Consider the following 25107-nt stretch of genomic DNA (forward strand, 5'->3'; position numbering starts at 1 on the left):
GATCAGATGCTGGTTAGAAAGGTGGAAGGAGAAGATGATGGGAATGGTGGAACCCTGTGGGAGAGGGCAAGGAAATGAATGAGAGAGAGTGATTACAGAGAGTAGAAATATGGTAATGGGAAGTAGATTAAAGATAAAAAAGAGAAAGTAGAGATGGGGAGGAGTAAGATGGGGAATAGGAGAGCAAGAAAGTAGAGATGGGGAATGGGAGAGCTAGTGGGTGAAAGAAGATGGAAATTTGATAGGTAGTTGAAAAGTAAAAAGGAGACAAAGAAGGGTGACAGAGAGGCAGAAAAGAGCTACAAAGGAATGACCAACATGTCAGAGGCAGGAATAGTGAGGGAACAGACAGAAGAGAGGAGAAAAGACAAATGGACTACAGCCGCTTGAAGAAGAATTAGCAGACGGCAGAGAGGAAAGCAGAAAAGAGAAATTGGAACCAGCAAGATGGAAAAATAAAATGTCCAGACAACAAAGGTAGAAACAAAGCATTTTATTTCGAATGTTTTAAATGGAATATCTTAGCTTTTGGAAATGTGCATAGGAAATGTCTTTGTATTGTGTTCTGTAGAAAAGGAAATGCATGTTTTGTGTCTCCAGTGTTGCAGTAATGCTATGTTTAACTTCTTGGGGTTCCTTTTCAATTTTTGTCTAAATATTTTTATTTCTAATTTGTGATCCCTTGTTCTGTATTTGGTGAGGTTCTGTTGGTGTGATAGTAATGGCAGGTGGGAAATTGGAAGGGAGGCAGAGGGAATTGGGGAGGGGAGCCCTCCTTTATTTTCTGACCTGGGCCCAAGCAGGTCTAACACCAGTCCTAACCCTTGCTGTATAGCTGGTGAGGATTCCCAGACATCCCCAGCTAAGGAACTCCTCCAAAGGCGGCCAGAACTCCCTTCTACCAAGCTCTCCCAAGAGCATCCTTGAGCCATCAACAGCTAAGCATGTGTGGGGTGCTGGCATCAGTGGCTTAGGGTCATTGCTGCTGTCTGCCAAGCTTGGTAAAAGAGAGTTCTGGCCACCTTCAGAGAAAGTCTTCAGCTGACTGAGCTTGAGGATCCTCATTAGCTAAAGTATTTATATTTTGAGGTGGAGGTAGGGCGGAGCAGAGAAAATTTTGTGCCCCCCCCCACTTTGGGCTCAGGCCCACCCAAAAGTGGCTGTCTGGCTACGCCACTGCTATGTTAAAAGAAAGGACGATATAGTAGATAGTGTAGATGGGCAGACTGAATAGGCTATATGGTCTTTATCTGCCATCACTTTCTACGTTAAATTTTGTCTCCTATTTAAAAGGCCAGGTTGCTGGTTTCATAAGGTCCTCCTGCAATTTTTAGTCTACTTTAGACTACTTTGAATAAAGCAAATTTGATTTATCATTGTTAACTTAATGATGTGGAAGAGGTAACACTTGTCTAAATATAGATCCTCAAGGTACTCCACTAATCACTCTTCGGTAGAAACCCAGACCATTTAATCCTACTATACAATTCTTTTAGTTACAATTTTATTTTATTTTTGTTACATTTGTACCTCGAGCTTTTTCCCACTCATGGCAGGCTCAATGCGGCAGGCAATGGAGGGTTAAGTGACTTGCCCAGAGTCACAAGGAGCTGCCTGTGCCGGGAATCGAACTCAGTTCCTCAGTTCCCCAGGACCAAAGTCCACCACCCTAACCACTAGGTCACTCCTCCACTCCACTATCCTTTTAACCTTGCTATCCTAGGTTTTAGTTTCCTCAGCAGTCTCATCAGGGACTTTATCAAGTGTCTTGAAACCCACTTGACTGGTTTATTTTAACAGTGCATTTACAATGTCAAATAAATCTAGTAGAGATATGGCTTCCATTTTCTAAATGCATGACAGCTCTTTCACATTAAGGCATGCTTATTCTACCTCCAATGTTTAAATCAAATTTGACTGCATCGTGATCACTACCCAGCTCCATCATTACCCCTTGAAAAAGGCCCTTTACTCCTCTTGCTGGTTACAAGACCAGATGCTCCATGAAGCAACCATTTATGGCATTTAGAAAGTTTACATCCTTAGCATGCCCTGAGACAGTCAGTGAATTGATAATGGTCCTTTATTTCTGCCATTGTGTTTCCAATTTTAGTAGCCTGTCTATTCTCTGCAAGCACCGTCGCATTGTTTCACTATACTGGTCAGGAAAAAAATAATGTACACCCACTTCAGCACTTTCCTCTTCACATGTGAAAGATTTTAAAATGCAACATTTCCTGCAAAAATATTATCCTACTTGACCTTGTGCTGTCTTTAGTACACCATCAGCTCAAGCTTTCATTTTGATATACTTGGTGTCATTACTCCACTGGACATCCTCTTAGGAGGTCTCCCAGAAACTTTGTCTATTTTCATTTAGAGTCATAAATTTTAACTTTCCAATCTTTTCATACATCTGGCATTTACATATAAACACCTCAGTGTATTCAGTATGTCGTGACACACCAGTCTACCCACCGATTACCTGTTTGTCAGATTCAAGGTTAGAATTCCATCCTTTGTCCATCATGCTCTGCACAACAGATCTCCAGTGTACCACTTGGACCTGGCAATTCTTTATATTCCATTTCAGATATTCTGGTCTACTCTGAGCAATCTCGTCCATACCCCACCCCTCCGCCAGAGGTAGCCTTCAAATAACTCCTGGAACACTACCTCAACTGCTGAGAACAGAGTTTGTATTTCTCTTTACATCTGGAATAAAGACCTGTTTTTTTCTCACTGGACTTCAGTTAGTCAGAGAAGTAGTGCTGGAGATGGTCTCGTCTCATTTTGACTCAGTTTATGCGTGCACACAACTGTTTGCAAAAAAGGCTTCTACCCTTTATAGGCTTTTCTCTTCCCCCCCCCCCCCCCCCATCTTGCTTCCTCTATGATGCCTTTTCCTTCACGTTTTTATATTTGATATGCTTTATGTTTATTCATAGTAACTGAATATATATGGCCGCCCTCGCTCTCAGTAAAATACAGGTCAATGGCTCAGGCTAAAGAGCTAGGCCTCTACAAGCAAATGGCTCATAATAAGAGCTGGGCTTCTCTTAAAAATCCAAAGTCATCTCTGATACAAAACACATTTTTCTGCAGCTCAAGCTGAACTGATTTATCAGGGAGCTGGCACGGGAGGGGGTCCTTTGCTCTTGTAAACATGCCTGGGAGTGGCATCGGTGAAGAGTCATGAGAAAGATGTTTTGGGCTAATGAATGTAGATAAAGGGGTAGATGTACCTAGTTTGAGAGTACTCAGAGGGAGGGGGGAGCTGAGAAGAGCAGCGTGACCGATGAAGTCATCTCGTCAGCTGTGCTTTGCACCCCTTTTGTGTATAGTTAGAACCTGGGACCCAATGAAGTCACCCTTATCAGTTCCTTATCAACTGATAAGGGATAGCAAGTTCTGCTGACAAAGCTGGATCCCATTGGAATCAATTGGGTTGAGACAGTATAAAGGAAGCACCCCGAGAGGTGTAAGATGCAGATGCTGATGGAGGAGAAAGACAGAGAACTACAGAGAGCTGGTGTGTCGTGTGATTCTGTTCCACTGTATGATTGACTGAATTGCTGGTATCCTCATTATTGGGTAATGTATCAATGCTAATTAATACTAATAAACTATATCTCTTTAGCTAATTAAAACTGGGTTCCTCTTTAATTCCAGACTTAGCTACGGCTGAGTCTGTACCGAACTGCCATGAGCAGATTCAAGGTTGGGAAAGCTAGATATTTGGAGGGCATATGTAACTTTGCCCAGAGAGATGAGACAGGCCACTGCTTCCGCTGCCTGATTAGTAAAGGCAGATTCTAAGGAAATAAACATAACATAGTAGATGACGGCAGAAAGACCTGCATGGTCCATCCAGTCTTCCCAACAAGATAAACTCATATGTGCCACTTTTTGTGTATACCTTACCTTGATTTGTACCTGTCTTTTTCAGGGCACAGACCATATAAGTCTGCCCAGCACTATCCCAGCCCCTCAACCACCAGCCCCGCCTCCCACCACCGGCTCTGGCACAGACCGTATAAGTCTGCCCAGCACTATCCCCGCCTCCCAATACCGGCTCTGCCACCCAATCTCAGCTAAGCTACTGAGGATCCATTCCTTCTGAACAGGATTCCTTTATGTTTATCCCACGCATGTTTGAATTCCGTTACCGTTTTCATCTCTACCACCTCCCGCGGGAGGGCATTCCAAGCATCCACTACTCTCTCCGTGAAAAAATACTTCCTGACATTTTTCTTGAGTCTGCCCCCCCTTCAATCTCATTTCATGTCCTCTCGTTCTACTGCCTTCGCATCTCCAGAAAAGGTTCATTTGCTGTAAGCCACTGTAGTATATGCAGAATAAATGGCAGTAAATCAAATTAATTCAACTGCCACCTGGACAGCTGAGTTATATCAGCAGGCCAGAGGTAATGCACATTTACCTAATGTGAGCAGAACAGTGAAAAAAAAAATCTGGATGACCAGCTCTGGCTAATGAGCCATAGTTTGGCTATCCCTAACTTAGATTAAAGCTGCCAAATTACTAAGCAACAGCGTGCACCGTACCCTTTTCAGCAATGCTCATATGTTAACAGTCAAATGTTCTTACCAGTACTAATTCCTTCTTAAGTTCATCCATATCTTTGTCTTTCTTCCCCTTCTTCTTACCGCCATTTTCTGAAGTGGCAGCCGGCTCATACTTATCACGCCCGGTCTGTTGGAAAAATTAAAAAAAGGTTATATTTTCTGAAACCACCACTCAATGCCCACAAACCAATACTATTTAAGGAAGCATGCATATGCAATCAAAAGATGCCACCTACAAAGATTAAACAGAAGGCTTGAGTTGTAATGTTTTTCTTAAGCATATGCATACATTTTAAGAGCTGGAATTTGGATTCCACACAGTTCCATACCCTAGACATTCTAAAGGACTGGACTGCCCAATATTGTAATACTCACAAGGTGTGGAATGGCACAAAAGAACTTCATTTGATATTACAACAGGAGCCAGAGCACAGGTGATAGGGACCAAGAATGGCTCTACTCTGTCACATTTCATACAAGCACTAAATTCTTGACAATACATTGCTCCTGTTTATCTTATGGTTCTTTCTTAAATCTGAAGAACCACCACAGCTTTGTACATAACTTCATTAAAAATAAGAAAATATAGGAAAATAAATACCAAAAAGCACCATTAAGTCAACTACACATATCCCTGTCCACCCAGTAGCCCTCCTCCTGACAAAAAAGGCAAAAATTACCCATGCTTTTAAAGCAGCTTTGAATTTTTATGTATGAAGACTTCTCCCTAAGAAAATAGGAGTAAAGAAAATGAGCTAGAGGCAGAATGCCTCATGCCCTTTATGTGAATCTTAGATGGATGCAGGGAACCAGCAGAGACCGACTAAAGCAACCATATACGCAGACGATGTCACCATCTACATAGTGTCACAGAGATACTGGATAAGGCCTAAAAAAAAAAGGACTCAACCTTGTGGGGAAACTGTCAAACTCAAACTGAACAGAGACAAAACCGAACTCCTGGTTCTATTCAGCCAGCACAATCCCACCACTTACTAAAACTTCACAATACATCAACAATCTTATACAATCAAAACACAAATAAAAATACTAGAAATCATTCAACATCTGACCCTTGAAGACCAAGTTGCTGTAATCACATCAAAAAGCTTCAGAACACTTTGGAAACTGAGAAGAATCAGACTATTTCCCAGTCATTCCGTCTTATAGTGCAGATGCTAATATTGTCCTAACTAGACTACTGTATGCAGCATATGTAGGCTGCAAAGAAAACCTACTATGATCATTGCAGATCATCCAAAACATAGCAGTGACATCGACATTTGAAAAGTTGAAATATGATAGAGCAATCCCACTTCTCATAATGCTACACTGACTCCCGATCAAGGCCAGACTATTTTTCAAAACTAGTACAATCATCTTAAAAATACTGTTTGGCATGTCACCAGACTACATGCTGAACCACATCAAACTATCACCAAGCAATGCAAACCCAGGAACCAGAGGTCACCTACTACTTCACCTGCCAAACTACAAAAACATACTATACAAATCCACACAGTAGGATTTAGCTACCTGGGCTCAAAATGGTGGAACTCAATTCCCATAGTTATAAGAAGAATCATAGACTACCTCCAGTTCAGAAAAGACCTAAAGACATACTTCAGAAAATTCTATGAGTAAAATATGCACTAATCATTCTGGAATACACAACCTCTAAATAAAACACATCTTTTCATTTAAGAAAAGAACTAAGACATACCTTCTCAAGAAACCCAATGAGTATTCCAAACACACTGTTATCTTGCCAACCACTATAAAACAAAGTATCATATAACCTTGTAAATGTAAATGAATCAATGTAATCTCTAACAACTGTTAAATGTAAGCCACATTGAAGCAAAACTCATTTTTGGATAATTGTGGGATACAAGTATGAACAAATAAAAATAAACCAACTAGGTCCATATGGTATCAATAGATCTGCAAAAAACATGATTCCTATCTAGAATTTCCATGTCTCAAAAGTAAGATTTTGAATTTACTACTGTATTCTAAATTGCAAATCTCTTAACTCCTGAAGACCTTAGTCCATTATACAGAGCATTACAATAGTCTACCATATATAAGATCAATGCCTGCATAAAGACTTGTAAATCTTTTCTTCACAAAAATAACTCTCTCATAGGATGGAGAAACTAGCATATTACAAAAAAAAAAAAACCTCTTTGGTCAAATATTAATGCAAAGTATTAAGGTACACCCAATCTTTTAACCAATGCAACACATCACTACAAGATTAGAAAACATGCTTCTATGCCTTTGGGCTTCTTCCACCTTGATACTCTTCAGGAAACTCCTGGATTTACATGAGTGATTCCCATTGCAGTTCCTTGCAACTCTGGGCAAGACACTCAACCCTCTAATGCCCCAGGTACACAATAAAACCCGTTTACTAAGCAGCGTTATAGGTGTGTTAGCATCTTTAACGCAGGTTAACCATTTACACGTGTTAACTGTATACGTGCCTACATGGTTAGCACGCACATTAATGGTAGGTGTGTTAAAAATGCTAACACACCTTAGTAAACAGGGACCTAAGTATCTGTATATAATATGTAAACTGCTTTAATTTTAACCATAGAAAAAGGTAGTATATCAACTCCCATCCCTTTTACAAAAATTAGTCAAGGAACAGCATGTTTCAAAAATCAAAGAGCCACCAAAAGGGTTATTTTACAAATCACATAGTAAACCCCATTGTAAGGCTTATTCTAGGAGAGCTCAGTATCAAAGTAAAATTTAACAAGGTCTTATGCGTGATAACATGGAATTTGTTTCCAGAACATTTTAATGCAGTCAGATTCTTGATAAAAACTATTTCAATGAACATTATTCCATTATTCTCTACCACACATATGAAAGATGCTAAAATAAAGCTCCATCGTTACCAACTTGAAAGGGCAAGAAGAATTAATTTCTCTCCTTAACAGATGTGTCAAACTTGTGGCCCACAAGGAACATTCTGTGCAGCCCGCATTACAGTATCTATGTGCACTGTAAAATTAACATGTGACCTTCTCTGAGAAAAGGTCACTAAAGTCACCAGAATCAAAAAATGAGGTTTTAATGAATTCTGTTAGAGCAATCTGTAATACAACAGTCCAAACCTCATTTAAGTGAAAATAATAATAAAATGTTACAGAAGTTCAAACATGTAATTTTTGCATACTGCTAATGAAGCCATGACTTGAAACAATGGCCATTCTCAACTTTTATCCGCTATTTCAGTCACCTTTTACTAGAAAAAAATTTCTATAGTGCTGGTCATACTCGGTGCTGTACACATTATGTGCAGGTACTTTCTCTGCCCCTAATGGGCTCACAATGTAAGGTGTTTTTTGTACCTGGGGCAATGCAGGGTTAAGTGACTTGCCTGGGATCACAAAAACCTTTTCTCAGAGATCTCGCATGATTACCTAATGTAAATTTGCCATCTAATTGTAATAGGGAGAATAGTGAGGATGAATATTTTAGTGGCCCATCAGCTCCTAAGAAATTGTAATGAGGATCGAGAACATGGGGACAAAGTCTATCCCCCCCCCCCCCCTCCATGGGCTCTGTCCTCATCGGCACAAGCCTTTCAAGTATAAAAAGAATAACATTCTAGTGCAACTGTCATAAGCCACAAAGAGAAGCAATTACAACCAACTATAATAACCCACCACCCTCTACCCTCCGAACTATAAGGATTTCTACTACCCCAAGGAACCCTAATCCATTTCCAAGAGAGCAAAATACAAGCTGCTCTGTATGCTCTAGCAGGGGAGACATTTATTTAATCTGTGGATGAATAATAAGTCATCAACAATCTCAGGATTCAGTCTAGCTCTGTCTTCCACAGTCCTTTCCTTAAGAGAAAATATCCTCTCAGAAGATGTGCTGGTAGCAGGAATGCACAGGATCCCCCGTACAAGTTTTGGCCAGTACTTTTCTGTTTCAAAAAAAAGCAAAAACCAAGACCGCCATTTGCATCACTTGAACATAAATAACTGTCCAAAGGAGGAATTGTTCCATAACAGTTGCTCATAAAACTGATATCCATTTTCATTCTTGTGGAGAGGGGCTCTTCCACAGATGTGACACTTCCTGGGAAAGTGGACTGTGGAGGATCCAGAATTATTGATGTTGGACTCGAGCCTTCCATTTCAATCTGGTTTTGGTACAACTGTTTTTACATCACCTGGGAAGACAGTTGGATTGTCTTTCAGATGTGGATGTAGCAGAGAATGAAGAAAATAAGTGTCAATTAAGTGTTAGAAATGCTCCTTGAAGCCAGCAACAATCTGTTGAAGTAAGAGTAAGATGCTTGAGCAACTGAAGCATGTGATGGAAGGACAGTGCAGATGGTAGGAGTCTGATCAGCAGAAAAGACTTGTTAGAATATAACATCATAAGTGTTGCCATACTGGGACAGACCGAAGGTCCATCAAGCCCAGTATCTTATTTCCAACAGTGGCCAATCCAGGTGACAAGTATCTGGCAAGATCCCAAAACAGTAACATAGATTTTATGCTGCTTATCCTAGAAATAAGCAGTGGATTCCACAAGTTCATCTTGCTTATGGACTTTTCTTTTAGGACATTATCCAACCCCTTTTTAAACCCTGCTAAGCTAACTACTTTTACCACATTCTCTGGCAACAAATTAGATTTTACACACCGAGTGAAGAAATATCTCCAATTTGTTTTAAATTTCTACTTAATAGCTTCACTGTGTGCCCCCTAGTCCTAGTATTTCTGGAATGAGTAAACAAGCAATTGACATCCACTTATTCCATTCATTTTATAGAATTATATCATATCTCCCCTCAGCAGTCTTCTCCAACCTGAAGAGCCCTAGCCGCTTTAGCCTTTCCTCATAGGAAGTCGCCCCATCCTCTATCATTTTCTTCACCCTTCTTCTGTATCTTTTCTAATTCCACTATATCTCTGAGATATGGTGAATTGCACACAGTATTCAAGGTGCAGTTGCACCATGGAGTAATACAAAGGCATTATAACATTCTCATTTTTGCTTTCCATTGCTTTCCTAGTACCTAACATTCTATTTGTTTCCGCTATACATAGAGCAGGAAGTATCATCAATGTATCACACCAAAGGCTGACAAGACAAATGTCATTTAACAGTGCTACATGCAAATCCCAAAGCAGCTTCTGCAGTTTTTTCAATGTTGAATTCAGCTGCCAGTTGTCTAAGATGTGTTAAGTTTTTACATTGCAGGTATGTAAAATCACATTCTCTCTCCCTATCAGTTTGTCCAGTCATGAATGCTCACCCTCCAAACACAATCTGCAGATACTTTCAGACTTTAGGGCTCTGGAATACAAAGCTTTCTTAGGACCCGTTGAACTTGGAACTTTAGCTGCAAACAAAACCATATTCTCATCTATTGACAAATAGTGCAGGCTATTTTTAATAAATGTAGTGTGCATTTTTTCAATAGTGTGCTACAATAATTTCCATTTTAAAATCAAGCTAAAAATAGTCACATTCTTGATGACTTTATCAAGTCAACCACCAGCACTAGAACACTCATCACTGACATTCCAGCAGAGGACACTGTACAGAGGGAAAATGTTAGTTAACAGCACCTAATAAGCAGTAACTCCTACACCAAGTCTCTAAAGTCCCTCAAAATATGTACAGACACTGCCTCATTTTTTCCCTGGTTAAAAAGGATGCAGATTTTAGCCTTTGAGCCCCTCAAGACTGCTAGGTTTTTCTAGGGATAGCCTAGTCTATAGGGCTGGCAGGATTGCTTAAAGTTACATGGCGGGGGGGGGGGGGGGGGGGGGACGCGGGTACAAGATAATACTGATTTGTATAGAAATGCTTCTGTAAGTAATGCAATTCTCTGTGGACAGAAGGAATCATTAACAATGCCAATTGGACTCCTCTAGAATAGCTCAGATCACTCCAATGTGGCAGTGCATCTCTGCCTAAAGGTATAACCCTTATGAGCCTTTTCATCTACTCAGTGAACTCAAAAAAGGATTCTACTACTTCAGAGCTTCTTGTTAAATTCAATGTCTCCTCTCAATTGAAACTAGCTCTCCTGTTCCCCATAGCAAATGAGAGGGGAAAAATAGTAAAGCAGGAATCAAAAGCTAGGTTAAAATGAACAAATCCATGTCTTGAAGACTGTAGGCAACACATGTGCTCACTGCTTGGGGCCTGAGCATGTAGTGGCCTGGGATACACACACACGTGTTTGCAGAAGCTGCAGCTACATCAAAACGGAACCCAAAATGGCTCTGTCTCTACCCCTAACGATCCATGCTTCGGAAGCTCCCTAACATGTTTCTGGACCCTCAAAACACAAGGTGCCCCTAATTTGTATCTCACTGGCAGCTTACAGACCAAGTTCCACCTGCACCAAAATGCCCACATGAGGCTTCCTCTTCCCTTCAGCACAGGGGCTACAATGCTGAAATATCAGCTTGGCACAGACATCATTCTTCCCAGTTCAGCCATAACTCCAGCAACTTCTATGTGTCCCAACTAAGGGATGCAGAGCAGAAAGCATGCCAACCCCAAGCTTAGTCTCTTGCTCCCGCCTCCCACTACCACTTCACACAATAGAAGGCACCTCAAGTCAGAGCGCATACATCGCCCTGCTAAAGGAACTACTCCAGGGCTACTAGAAGTCCCAGCCAAAGATGTTAGGAGTGGCCTAGTGGTTAGGGTGGTGGACTTTGGTCCTGGGGAACTGAGGAACTGAGTTCGATTCCCACTTCAGGCACAGGCAGCTCCTTGTGACTCTGGGCAAGTCACTTAACCCTCCATTGCCCCATGTAAGCCGCATTGAGCCTGACATGAGTGGGAAAGCGCGGGGTACAAATGTAACAAAAAATAAAATGTTACACCATCCTTTCAGTGTGGTGAAGAGCACCTACATCATCCTTTCAGTGTGAAGAGCACCTACCTCCTTCTTATAATTCCTTCCTAAAAAAAGGGTGTCTACTTTTTGGAAGTGGCAGTGATGGGGAGGTCTTCAGACAAGTCTTTCAGATGTGAATTGCAACCAATTCTCCATATCCAATCCATTAGGAGAGATGATCTTCTCACAAGCCCACAAACAGGATGTCTCTCTAGGTTTACCATTGTGACCATCTCCTGAATCTATACAACCAGACCAGCTCTTGAGGATTTATCCTATCCAAAATTCAGTCAGAAGCATGCCAAATTTCCTAATCTTTCTCCACAAGCAGATCTCAGAAATTTCTTTGATTCCCTAAAAGGTCCAGTTGCCTTGCTGATAAAAACCCTTTTCAATCTTCAGTTAGTAATTTGGCAGACACCTCTTATTAGCATCTCAGATACAAGGTTCAAGATGCACCTAGCCATGACACCACAGCTTCTGCATTAGTCACTCTGATCTCAAGAGGGCAATGAGCACCTAAAAACATTACAACCAGAAGCTTCTCCTCTCTGTAGGCAGGAAAAGCTTCCAGGCAGCCATGATTGCCTTATTGCTCACCACTTTCAAGTTTTCAATACATCTATGTGCACTTGCAGAAAATTAAAACTGTAAAGCACTTCGCTCAACAAGGTCAAAACCTGTCTCTACAAATCCAAGATGTTAAGTGCATTGAACACCTCATATGCATGGCAACATTAGCATTAGCTTATGATAAGCTATCAGTGCTCATAGGCTGGCTTGGCCAAAAGCCTTCAGGATTCCTTGAAGAGATGCATGACCATCTTGCCAATATCACTTGAAAAGAAGTAGTATGGACCACTGCACCACCATTAAAAACCTGTTCTCTGAAGGAACTGATAACCCTATTACTACAAGAACAGCCTACCCTTATCAGAACTGGAAGCCCTATTATATAGACAGCAGTCCATGCTCCTACAATCGCAACCAGAACCCCAACCAGTCAGATTTTCAGTCTATGTGCCATGAATACTCTGGAGATTGATTTGCCTGCATTGCTTCCATTACATACAAAATTTCTCATGCATATTCAGTGTTGATATCCAGAAAACCTGACTGGATGAGGTTCCCCCAGGATAGGTTTGGGGACCACTGCACTATACCCTCACATAGTAGTAAACATATTTGCCTGGCGAAGACGACCACAGATCAACCTCTTTCCAATCAATAGAAAACTCCATATACCAGTTTGTCTGCTTCAAAACACTCAAACTTGAACAAAATGGATATAGATGCTTTTGCAATTTAAACAGCCCATTTCTTTACACTTATTCCTCCATTCTGCTGATCGCCACAATAATTCAGAAGCTACTCAAGAGACTGCAGACTTTGCAGAATATAGCAATCTGCATCCTTTTTAATCTATGGAAATTCGATATGTCTTGCCTGCTTTGAAAGAGTCATCACTGGTTACCGGTGACCTATCGTATTCAGCTCAAAACGTTCTTGACTTTCAAAACTTTCTCGGAAACACCCTGTATCTCATCTTTGAGCATATCATATTCCTCAGTACATGTATTATGATCCATCAACGATCATCGCATGGTATTACCAGGGCCTTGTTCCACCCAACTAGAAATCACGTGAGTGCTTTTTTGTTGCTCCACAACTTTGGAATTCTATGCCATTGTTTATATGCAGTGAAGGAAACAAAAAAAATGTAAAGCACTTTTAAAGGCATGGCTTTTCCAAAAGGCATATTCCAGCGAGTGAGGCAGCCTGGGAGACTATAGGTATAAATGTTAGCTCCAAATTTGGATGCTATTTTATTTTATGTTGTTCTCTTGAATGCATGTTTTGTTTTCGTTCATATTGCTAGTTCTTATGCTTTTTGTTTGCTAACCTCTATGATCTATCAGCTATAGCGATATATGGGAAAATTAGGTTCTTACCTTGGTAATTTTCTTTCCTTTAGTCATAGCAGATGAAGAAGCCATTATGTATGGGTTGTGTCCATCAACCAGCAGGGGGAGATAGAGAGCACTCAAATTTCACAGTGCCACATGGTCAGCCAGCTCCACTGCCTCTTCAGTATTTGAAGCTTCCAAAGCAGTATGGCAAACCGCAATGGGAATAACATGAACTTTCCTCACAGCACAAGGGCATGAACTCAAAAGGAGGGAATGAACACATCCTTCTGGAGGGAATAAACTCGTCCTCCTCTTTGTATTTATGGAGGGAATATACACATCCTCCTGGAGGGAATGAACTCAACCTCCTACACATGAACTGGAGGGAATGAACTCATTCTCCTATAAGTGAACAAGAATCCTGAAGACTGTTTTCCAACTTTCTCCCAAGGAAGAATTAGAACTTCAGGAAACAACAGAACAGAACCTGAAACAGATTCACATCATACAGAATCATACAGGGAGGGCTCAAGGCTTCATCTGCTACGACTAAAGGAAATAAAATTACCAAGGTAAGAACCTCATTTTCCCTTCCTTGTCATCAAGCAGATGAAGCCATTATGTATGGGATGTATCAAAGCAATCCCTATATAGGGTGGGAACAAGTCACACCGCGCGCTAGCACTTGTGCTCCAAAACGCGCATCCCTCCTAGCAGCCACATCCAGCCTGTAATGTTGGGCAAATGAGAGCTTCGAAGCCCATGTTGCTGCACTGCAAATCTCATGAAGAGAGAGTGCTCCAGTTTCAGCCCAAGAGGAAGAAATCGCTCTTGTAGAATATGCCTTAAAGGCTACAGGCGGAGGCCGGCCGGCAAGCAGATAAGCTGAAAAGATAGCTTCTTTGAGCCAGTGGGCAATAGTGGCTTTAGACGCTGGAGACCCTGATAGTCAAACAAACAAATGATCAGAGGTCCTGAAAGAATTAGTAACTCGCAGATACTGCAACAGAGTCCTGCGCACATCCAAAAGGTGCAACTGCCCAAAGGATTCTGGAAACTCCTCCTTAACAAAAGAGGGTAGAAAAATAGGCTGGTTTAGGTGAAACGCTGAAACCACCTTAGGCATGAAGGAAGGCACGGTACAAACCTTGACCCCGAACTCTGAAAATTGCAGAAATGGGTCTCTACAGGAGGCCTGGAGTTGACACCCGTATCGCCGAAGTAATGGCCACCAGAAAAACGGCCTTTAGTGTCAAATCTTTCTCTGAAGCTCGCCGTAGCGGCTCAAAAGGAGAACCCTGCAGAGCCTTCAAAACTAGCCCCAGGTTCCAAGCTGGACAAGGTGCCCGCACGGGAGGACGGAACCGAAGCACCCCTCTAAGAAACCGTGCCACATCTGGATGAGCAGCTAAAGACACGCCTGCAACCTTACCATGAAGGGAGGCCAATGCTGCCACTTGCACCCGCAGGGAATTATAGGCCAAGCCTTTTTGTACACCATCCTGCAAAAAGTCCAGAATCGGCGAGACAGGAGCCCGCATGGGTGTGATCACTTTTGAAACACACCAAGCCTCAAACTGGCACCAGATCCTGGCATAAGACACGGAAGTGGACCACTTGTGGGCCTGCAGAAGAGTGGAAATAACATGATTGGAATAGCCTTTGCCTCTCAATTGCGCCCTCTCAATAGCCATGCCGTGACCAAAACGGCAGGCGTCCTCCATGGCCACCGGTCCCTGCGACAACAGGTTAGGTACCAGAGGTAAAGGAAGGGGAGCCTCTACTAGCATCTGTCGGAGGTCCGCATACCAAGGCCCCCTGGGCCAATCCGGGGCGATGAGAACCACTTCTCCTGGGTGAAGCCGAATCCGCAGGAGCACACGCCCTATCAAGGGCCATGGAAGGAACACATACCAGAGGCCAGGGTTGAGCCAAGGCATCCAACCCGGCTGAGCGAGGATCTCTCCGTCTGCTGAAAAGCACGGGACTTTGGCAGTTGAGCTTGTCGCCATAAGATCCATTACGGGCTTGCCCCATTTGGCACATATCTGCAGGAATACTTCGTCTGCCAGTTCCCATTCTGCTGGATCGATTTGATGCCTGCTTAGATAATCGGCTTGCACGTTGCTCTGACCTGCAATGTGAGCTGCCGACAGAAACTGTAGATGCAGCTCGAACCAGTGGCAAATCTGTTCAGCCTGCACGGCCAGCGCACAGCACTGAGTGCCACCTTGTCGGTTTATGTAGGCCACTGCTGTCGTGTTGTCCGACATCACTCTGACAGCCAATCCTTCCAGGGTCACTTGAAAGGCCAGAAGCGCCTGAAACACCGCTTTCAACTCTAGGCGATTGATGGACCACTCCGACTCGTCGGGTGTCCAAAGATCCTGGCATGCTTCCCCTTGCAATGTGCGTCCCAGCCCTTCAGGCTGGCATCTATCACCACTAGGCACCAATCGGGGAGCGCTAGCAGCATTCCTCGCTGCAGCATGCTGTCTGAGAGCCACCACTCCATGTTGAGATGGGCCGCAGGGAGCCAAGAGAGTCTGCATTGATAATCCTGAGATACTGGAGACCATCGTTGAAGCAGGGAATACTGCAGAGGTCTCAGGTGCGCTCTCGCCCAGGGCACCAAATCCAAGGTGGCCGTCATCAATCCCAACAGCTGGACAATGTCCCAAGCTCGCGGGCGGGGCATCCTTAGGAGCAGACGGACCTGATTCTGAAGCTCGCACCGCCTTTGCTCGGGTAGGAATACATATCCCGAGTCTGTGTCGAACTGTGCCCCCAAATATTCTAGAGATTGCGAGGGGGTCAGGTGACTTTTGGTTACATTGACAACCCAGCCCAGAGATTGCAGTACTGAGACCACGCTGGCTGTAGCTTGATGGCTCTCTGTTGCGGAGTCCGCTCTGATGAGTCAGTCGTCTAGGTACGGGTGAACTCTGATACCTTCTCACCTGAGAAAAGCAGCTACTACCACCATTACCTTGGAAAAGGTTCGGGGAGCTGTGGCGAGGCCAAAAGGCAAGGCCTGAAACTGGAAATGTTTTCCCATCACCGCAAACCGCAGAAATTTCTGGTGCGGGGGCCAAATTGGAATGTGCAAGTAAGCTTCTTTCAGGTCCAGAGACGTGAGAAACTCTCCTGGCTGTACCGCCGCACTGACGGAGCACAGGGGTTCCATGTGAAAATGCCGCACTCTTAGGGACTTGTTTAATTCTTTTAAGTCCAGAATAGGGCGAAAAGACCCACCTTTTCGCGGCACCACAAAGTAAATGGAGTAGCGGCCGCAGCCGAAATCGGCGGGAGGCACCGGGAGAAACCGCCCCAATGTGAATCAAGCCTTGTAAGGTCTCCTCTACCGCCGCCCGTTTGGCGGCAGAACCGCATCGGGACTCCACAAACACGTCTCTTATCGGGGCATCGAATTCTATTCGGTATCCTTCTCTGATCAGGTCCAAGACCCACTGATCTGAGGTAATCTTGGCCCACTCCTCGAGAAAGAGAGAAAGATATCCTCCTAAAACAGGAATCGAGGAGGGGGCCGGCGCACCCTCATTGAGAGGGTCGCCCTTGAACTCCAGGTCTTGAGCCTGCTGCTGCAGAACGTTTGTCCAAGCAAAAGGAGTTCCTCTGCTGAAAACCGGCCACGAGAAGTGGACCCAGCAGAATGCCCCGGGCGGCACCTTCTAGCTTCACAGAAGCGAGGTCTATAAGAGGAATGAACCGCCTGACCCTTGGAGGGAGGCCGCGGCCTATCCTCGGGCAAGCGCTGGGGTTTAGCATCTCCCAGGCCTTTCACAATTTTCTCCAACTCCTCACCAAACAGGAGAAGGCCTTGAAAGGGCAACTTCACCAACCTTTGCTTAGAGGCCATGTCCGCCGCCCAATGCCGTAGCCACAGAAGATGGCGAGCCGCTACTGCTACAGCCATCTGTTTAGCCGAAGCTCTGACAATATCATAAAGGGCATCAGCCAAAAAGGACAAGGTCGACTCCATTCACGGAGCCACTTCAGACAAGGGCTCCGCTCCATCACCGGACTGTTCCACTGCCTGTTGCAACCATGTCAGGCAGGCTCCAGCAGCATAATAACTGCATGCAGACGCCCGAATAGTTAGACCAGCAATTTCAAAGGACCGTTTAAGTGCTGATTCCAGTCTACGGTCTTGCATGTCCTTCAGGGCAACACCTCCTTCAACCGGGAGGGTAGTTCTCTTTGTCACAGCTGTGACTAGGGCATCCACCTTAGGCATTGCAAAGCAATGAATAATTGCCCCATAGCTCTGGAAATTTTCAAAGGTCCTTCGGGGTCAGCCCATTGAGCTGAAATAAGCTCTTGGATGGAGTCATGCAAAGGAAAGGCTCGAGCAGGCTTTTTGGTACTTGCCATCCTCAGATTTCCAGAGGAGGCCACGCCACTCCCAGGATCTTCAATAGAGAGGACCTGTAAGACAATCTGAAATAAGCACTGGCAGCTCCTCGCGGTGGAAAATCCTCACCACGGACGGATCATCTGGATCTAGTGGCCCTTCTGCACCTTCCTCTGGCCACGAGGGCCTGCCAGACCCCTCAGAGTCACCACTTCCCAACCACGGGGGGGGGGGGGGGCGCCACTCTCTGAAGGGGAATTTACCCTTCTGCGCTTCTCTTGCGGCCAGCTATCAGGGAAAAATGCCTCAGAGGGCAATCCAAGGCCTGCATCCACCGGAGGGGCAGTAAGGGGGGCCGTAGAAAACCCCTGTGGCTGAGCTCTTTTAAGCATATATGCATTATGAAGCAATAATACAAAGTCAGGGGAGAAAAACTCGCCCTAGGCACCCGGTTCCAGTCTGGGGCTAGTAGCTCTTTGGCCAGCCTCAATTCGAGGGCCCCCTCCTGTCTCCAGACCCTCCACCTCAGCGGGGGTCGCGCCATGTGGTGCTTTCAAAATGGCGCCCGATGCCAGCTCCACCGAGAGGAAAGAATCATCACTCGCCATGCTCGGGCCGTCTCTTTCGCCTGAACAGCACATTTTACAGAGCCCCGCTGCTGATCTGCGCTTGCCACACTTGGAACAGCGCTTAACACTCTCTGCAGCCATCGCCGAAAAACGGCAGCTTCGCGCCAAAAACGTCCCATCGCGGGCCCTCCCCGGATGAATCAGAAAACACTCTTACCTCACTGGACCGAGTATACAAGCTCCGGTCACGCTGTAGAAACTGAAGAAAACCTCTTGTTTTTTTTTTTTTTTTTTAACGCTGTGAGGAAAGTAGAGAAAATAGCAAAAGAGGCAATCAAATCAACTCCGGAGGTACAGAACAGTGGGAAAGGCGAACCAATGTGCCTGCATCCACCAAGTATAGAGTGGGAAAGAGCAGGGAAAAGTGAAACTAATGTGCTCACATCCACTGGGGGGATGGGTAAGGCAGGGAAAGGGCTATCCTATGTGCCTTTAAAGTGAAGCTGCTATAGCCTCTAACACCCCGGCTAACAACTGGCAAGCCAGGAGCCATCCCCAGGCAGATTTTTTAAGGAGCTTGATCAAGCTGCAACCACCCTGCCAGGGTTGCCAGGTGGAAAATTTTTTTCCAGCCCACTGGAGCCCAAAAAACAGCCCAAAAACCGCCCAAACACAAACCCCGCCCCTGACACCCCCACCCCCGCGTCATCACCCCCGCCCCCGCCGTCAACAACCCCGCCCCCGCCGTCACCGGCCCCGCCTCCCACGTCACCGGTCCCGCCTCCCCGTCATCGGCCCCGCCTCTCACGTCATCGGCCCCGCCTCCCCGTCATCGGCCCCGCCTCCCACGTCATCGGCCCCGCCTCCCACGTCACTAACCCCGCCCAAAACGTCATTAACCCCACCCAAAAACGTCACTAACCCCGCCCCCCCGCGGCCGAAAAAACCGCCCGAAGCACAAAAACCAGCCCAAAAAACCGCAACCCGCCGCGGGCAAAAATTTCCCGCGGCGGGTCGCGGAAAACCGCCCAATTGGGCGGTAAAACCGCCCACCTGGCAACACTGCACCCTGCTTGGGGAGATAGAGAATACTGAAGAGGCAGTGGAGCTAGCTGACCATGTGGCACTGTGAAATTTGAGTGCTCTCTACCTCCCCCTGCTGGTTGATGGACACAACCCATACGTAATGGCTTCATCTGCTTGATGACAAGGAAACAATTTTGAATAATAATGTTGAAAAAGACAACATAGTGATACTCCATTGTCCCATACTGATCGGCAAGTAGGATTCCCATTTCTTCTGCATCTAGTAATCAATGATCCAATCTGCCTACCACTTCACCCCAACCTGTCACACAGAAAAAGAGAACCCCTCCTACATCAACCTTCAGCATCTAGGGCTGTCAGCATGATCTCGAAAACAAATAATCTGACCTGCTGCTCAACTACACTGCAGAAGTCCTTGATGTGTTCAGAAAGCCAGCCATCGGGTGGCCATACAATCTCAAGTAGAAAATGTTCTCACTCTGGCACTCAGCCCATGACTATGCCTTCATATGATCCCTGCCTTACATTCTTGAATTTAAATTTTTATATTTTTACACAGCTGTCTCAATCATATTTGAAAACCAATTCAATCAGATCTCTTCTCGCTGTGCTTTCAGCATTCAACACTCTTCTTCACCTTAAGCCCCTCTCTAGAAGACACTGGTAGCTCAATTTATGCAGCAATTCATTAACATGAATCATTATCAAATCATCTTCTACACAATAGGACCTTAACATTGTACTCTGCTCATGGGGGCCCCCTGCAAACCACTGGCAAACCATCTGAAATTTGTAACATTTCTGGTCAGCCCAACACAATGGCAAACTACAGATCCTGGTGCATTAGTCAACCTTACATTCAAATTCTCCATGACAGAGTGATCATGAGAACCATCCACATTTATGAACTGGAAAATCTGAAGGCAAAGCCATGGTACCTGATGGGATTCATCCCAGGATACTGAGGGAGGTTCTGGTGAGTCCTCAAAGATTTGTTTAAAAGATCTTTGGCGATGGGAGATGTTTGTTTCATTGTTTTGGAGGAATGGATACGGTTCCTCTTCACAAAAGTGATGACAGAAGTGGGAAACTACAGGCTGGTAAGCCTCACTTTGGTCACAGGAAAAGTAAAGGCACCGCTACTAAGGAAAAGAATCGTGAATTTCCTGGAACCCAATGGTTACAAAATCAAAGGCAACAGTTTTACCAAAAATAAATCTGATTATATTGACTAGGTAACCAGAGAACTGGATTGAGATGTAATCCACTTGGATTTCAGCAAGGTCTTTGATACTGTTCTTCATAGGAGGCTCTTGAATTAACTTGGCAGGTTGAAGTTAGCAACTAAAGTAGTGAATTGTATTAGAAACTGGTTGACAGACATCAGAGGGCGGTGAATAATAGAAATCACTTGAAGGAAGGAAGGAAGGGTGAGTAGTGGAGTGCCTCAAGGATCATTTCTGGGGCCAATTTTATTCAATAAATTTGTAAGCGACACTGCCGAAAGATTAGAAGGTAAAAGTTTGCCCTTTTGTGAATGATACCAAGATTTGCAGAGTGGACAACGTGAAAACTTATCTGCAACAGTTAGAACTGTCTAATGTCTGCCAGTGAAAATGTAATGTAAAGAAGTACAGCAATGCACTTGGGGAGTAGAAATCCAAAGGAGCTGTATATGCTAGGAGGTGAAAGCCTGATATGAACAGAGAAACCTAGAGGTGATTTATCTGACGACGTGAAAGCTATGAAATAGCATGACAAGGCAGTGGCTATAGCCCAGTGGCTCCCAAAGCTGGTCCTGAAGGTACCCCTGCAAGTCAGGATTTCAAGATATCTGAAATGAATATTCATGAGAGATTTGCATGCAGTGGAGCGCAATAACTAAATTCTCCATATTACACCAATCAGGCTTCAGAACTCAATACTAGAGAATGACGCAGGTACAAAGTTTGCCCCCTGCCCACAGAAGCCTCAAACAGTTGATTTTATATTTAAATCTTATTACAGTATAGAAAGGAATATTCTGAACCGTCATTTATAAAGCAAAAATAGAAGATACATCTCCTCATCTTCCCTCCCTCCTCCTCTTTCACAAACATCCCCTCCCTGCCCCACTTACAAAGGTACCAGAAAGGGCCTGAGCTGTTATAGCTTTTCCAAGCACAGCCACAGCAAACAGAAATCTAATTCCAACGAGCAAGCAAAAAAACTTCTACAGACTCAGAGTACATCCAGAACAATTTTTATTTTCACATTTCCATATTCCAAAATTCTAGACAGCAGATAAACAAGTCAAACACAGTTTATACCTAGTTATTCAACCACCCTTAGGATTCACCTTTGGGTTTAAAAAGCAAAACCATGTGCATATGGACTGAATAAATGAATTAAAACAAAATTTAAAGCAAATGCCATTAATATGTAATACTGGTGGTAGCAAGCAGTGAAATATTCACATAATTAGCACAGCCTGAGCCAACAGATTTATTTTCCACTGAACATAATTAACTTATGAACTGGACAATGTTGCCACTTTTTAGACAGACTCTCTGAACTACATCTTGAAGGATGCCTTTCCCTCATTACCTCTCCATGAAATAGTAATTAAAAAAAAAAAAAAAAGAGGCAAGAGCATTTTTATAATATACCACTGCATTCCACAAAACAAAAGGAGCAAGTTTCCCACATGATGCCATTAAAATTAAAACAGGGAAAAAACACATTGCCTAAATACTAACATCTCCATACAATAATGAACGCTTCACAAACATCACCACCAGGGGAACTCACCTCCCACTAGTAGACAAACTAAAAATACTAGCAATTACCATCGACTGTCATCTTTCCTTCACTGACCAGGTTACAAACACCAAGAAATGTTCCATACTATATGGAAACAAACGTATTAAAAAAAAAAAATCTCCCCAAAGATGTATTCTGCACACTTGTCCAAACCATGGAACTACTGCAATGGAATACATCCAGGATGCAAGGAACAAACGTTAAAAATAAAAACTACAAACAGAACAAAACAGCAGAAAGACTAATATTTGGAAAAACAAAAACCATCAAAGCACGAATACACTTTAAGATTATGTACACTAGCCCATAAATCTATGGCCTTGCTCCAGAATATATGACAGGCCTGATTTACCAATACACAACATAGGCAAGAATTCAAGATACTACTTAACACTACACTATCCTATGTCAAGGCCTAAGATGCAAATCTACACTTACAACCAGGGGCGTATCTGAACTGCGGCGGTAGGGGGGGCCAGGGCCAAAGAGGGGGGGCACATTATAGCCCCCCCCCCCCCGCCGCCATTGCCGATCCCCCTCCCCCCAGCCGCTGCCATTGCTAACCCTCCCCCTCCGTTGCTCGCCTACCTTCGCCAGCCGAGGTCCGCGTCCTCCTGCCGCTGCCGGCTGCCTTTGGTCCTTTCATTCTTCCATTGAAGCTGGCGCCGACGAAAAAGTTTCTTTTGAATCTGACGTCGCTGCACGTTGCACGTTGTACGTGCAGGACGTCAGACTCAGAAACAATTTCTGAGTCTGACGTCCTGCACGTACAACGTGCAGCGACGTCAGACTCAAAAGAAACTTTCGTCGGCGCCAGCTTCAATGGAAGAATGAAAGGACCAAAGGCCCCCAATTCGTACAGATGTAGTTTTCACCAAACAAGCATTGTTACACCATAATGCCTATGAAAAAAACGTATATGAACAACTGGATATTATCAACAATGACATACTTGAGGAATACCTTGAGTTTCAAAATTCTAACTAAAGTAATTTTGCAGATAATAGCAAAAATGTAAGCATGGGGGCCTAAAAGGCCCCCAATATGCGTTCTAGGGTTAATAAAGCATACCACAAAGATCAACAAATGTGAATATGCACAACTCGCCCATCTATATTCAGAACTGTTTCACAATATCTGCTTGTATACTATTACTTTGTTTTATTATCATCATGCTGACCAAGATCCTGCAATACTAAATGTTTATTTACTAACATTCTTCCACTACTCATGATGTATTGTAAGCCACTTTGAGCCTGCAAAGAGGTGGGATAAGGTGGGATACAAATGCAATAAATAAATAAATAAATCCAGTATTTTATATCACATTTACTATTGTTTTAATCATGAATTGATAAGTGTGACTGCTGGGTAGAGTGGATGGGTCATCATCTACTATGTTGCATTTCTTGTCTAATGAGGTAACAGAATTTCACATTAAACCAATCCATCGTTTGTCCTACCTTCTATCCGCCACCATGTGGATGCTGTGAACATATACTCCTCCATTTCAACAAGTACTTTCCTGAAAAGGCATCTCAGCTCTTCATTTCCTATGACCTGAAACGTCCTGCATACCAAACAGAACCATATCTCTATGGATTTCCATTTGCACAGAGTTCTATCATAAGAAAGCTCACAATGATCTGTGTGGCAGGGTCTTAACTCACCAGTTACATGCAATGCCCATGTTAGTTCACCTCCCTCCATGCTTTGTCACTATCAAATTTTGCAAAGCAGCCATATGGTTCTCTATCCACACTTTCACTACCCACTATTGTTTGGGCCAAATAATGAGCACGGACAATACTTATCCTGTCTTGTAATCTATCTATATTTGCAAAAATAAACATTGGTCCTCATGTTTTGTTTCTCCTTTTTGAATGCCTCAATCTACCACAGCTAGCAAACAAGTTGAAATGTGTGTGGTTGAGATTTCACTGTATCCTTACACCTTTAACTTAAAAATCACCTATGTGTGGCTGCCTTATCCTACTTGTATAGAGAAATATGAGCTGCGTATCTGTAACAAAAGTTCTCTGTGAACAGTAGGACATGCCAGCCACACAACCCTTCCCCCACCTTCCTCTGCGGTTGAAGCCAATATCTTATAGTTATTCTTCAAGCTTGAGAACTGGCAAGGATGGCAGGTAGGGAAAACCTGGCATATGTTTAAACTATTCCAAGACTTGAGCTCTAGGTGAGCAGATCCGAGGTGGCTAGCTTACCCTTCTGTCCACAGAGGATTTGTTTTCTTGATATTTAGATGTTGATTTGACATGGTATATGATGAGTTTCAGAGAAAGGACATGGACATGATCTACCTCCTGTGTTTTTGTTTGTTTGTTTGTTTTTTTGCAGCTACGGTCAAAGCTGTTTACATATTATATCCAGGTACTTATTTGTACATGGGGCAATGGAGGGTTAAAGTGACTGATAAGGATGAAGGAATTTTAAAATAAGGTCAAAGTGAAATAAAATCGCTGTGGAAGTGTGGTCCTCATAGCTTTACAGTCAATACTTCCAGGAGTAGTAACTATAATTCCCCCCCCCCCCCCCCATTTCTCTGATCGGGCTGCCTTAGCCAATGTCAGTAACATTGATTGGGATGGGGGTCAGTTTACAGTCTGTCTGGCCCATTAAGGGCGTCCTGGCATTGGAGTGCTGTAATGTTAGGTTTTTTGAGGCAATGATTGAATTCCAGCCTTTTAGTTTTTGTTCAGGGGGTTATCCGAAACAGGTGGTGTAATTGGAGGGGGTGGGAGAGAATAACAATTATGCACCTTCTTGGAGCCCTGTATCATGGGCACGTCGAGACGCGCTCTTCCCTGCAAAGGACAACTGGACAGACGTCTTCCTATTGACGGGAAGGACTGATCCAGAGGAGAACATCTCTGCTAGCGAACTGCAAAGC

At 43.9% G+C, this 25107-nt stretch overlaps 1 protein-coding gene across 1 annotated transcript in view; it reads right to left on the reverse strand.

Moving 5' to 3' along the window:
* The window catches only part of ATP1A1 (ATPase Na+/K+ transporting subunit alpha 1), a 142562-nt gene that overhangs the window by 81251 nt on the left and 36204 nt on the right, over positions 1 to 25107 (reverse strand). Inside the window, 1 exon segment of the mRNA XM_030203883.1 lies at positions 4609 to 4713. Coding sequence (XP_030059743.1) covers positions 4609 to 4713 — 105 coding nt within the window.

Source organism: Microcaecilia unicolor, chromosome 5 (genome assembly GCF_901765095.1).
Source record: "Microcaecilia unicolor chromosome 5, aMicUni1.1, whole genome shotgun sequence".
NCBI lineage: Eukaryota > Metazoa > Chordata > Amphibia > Gymnophiona > Siphonopidae > Microcaecilia > Microcaecilia unicolor.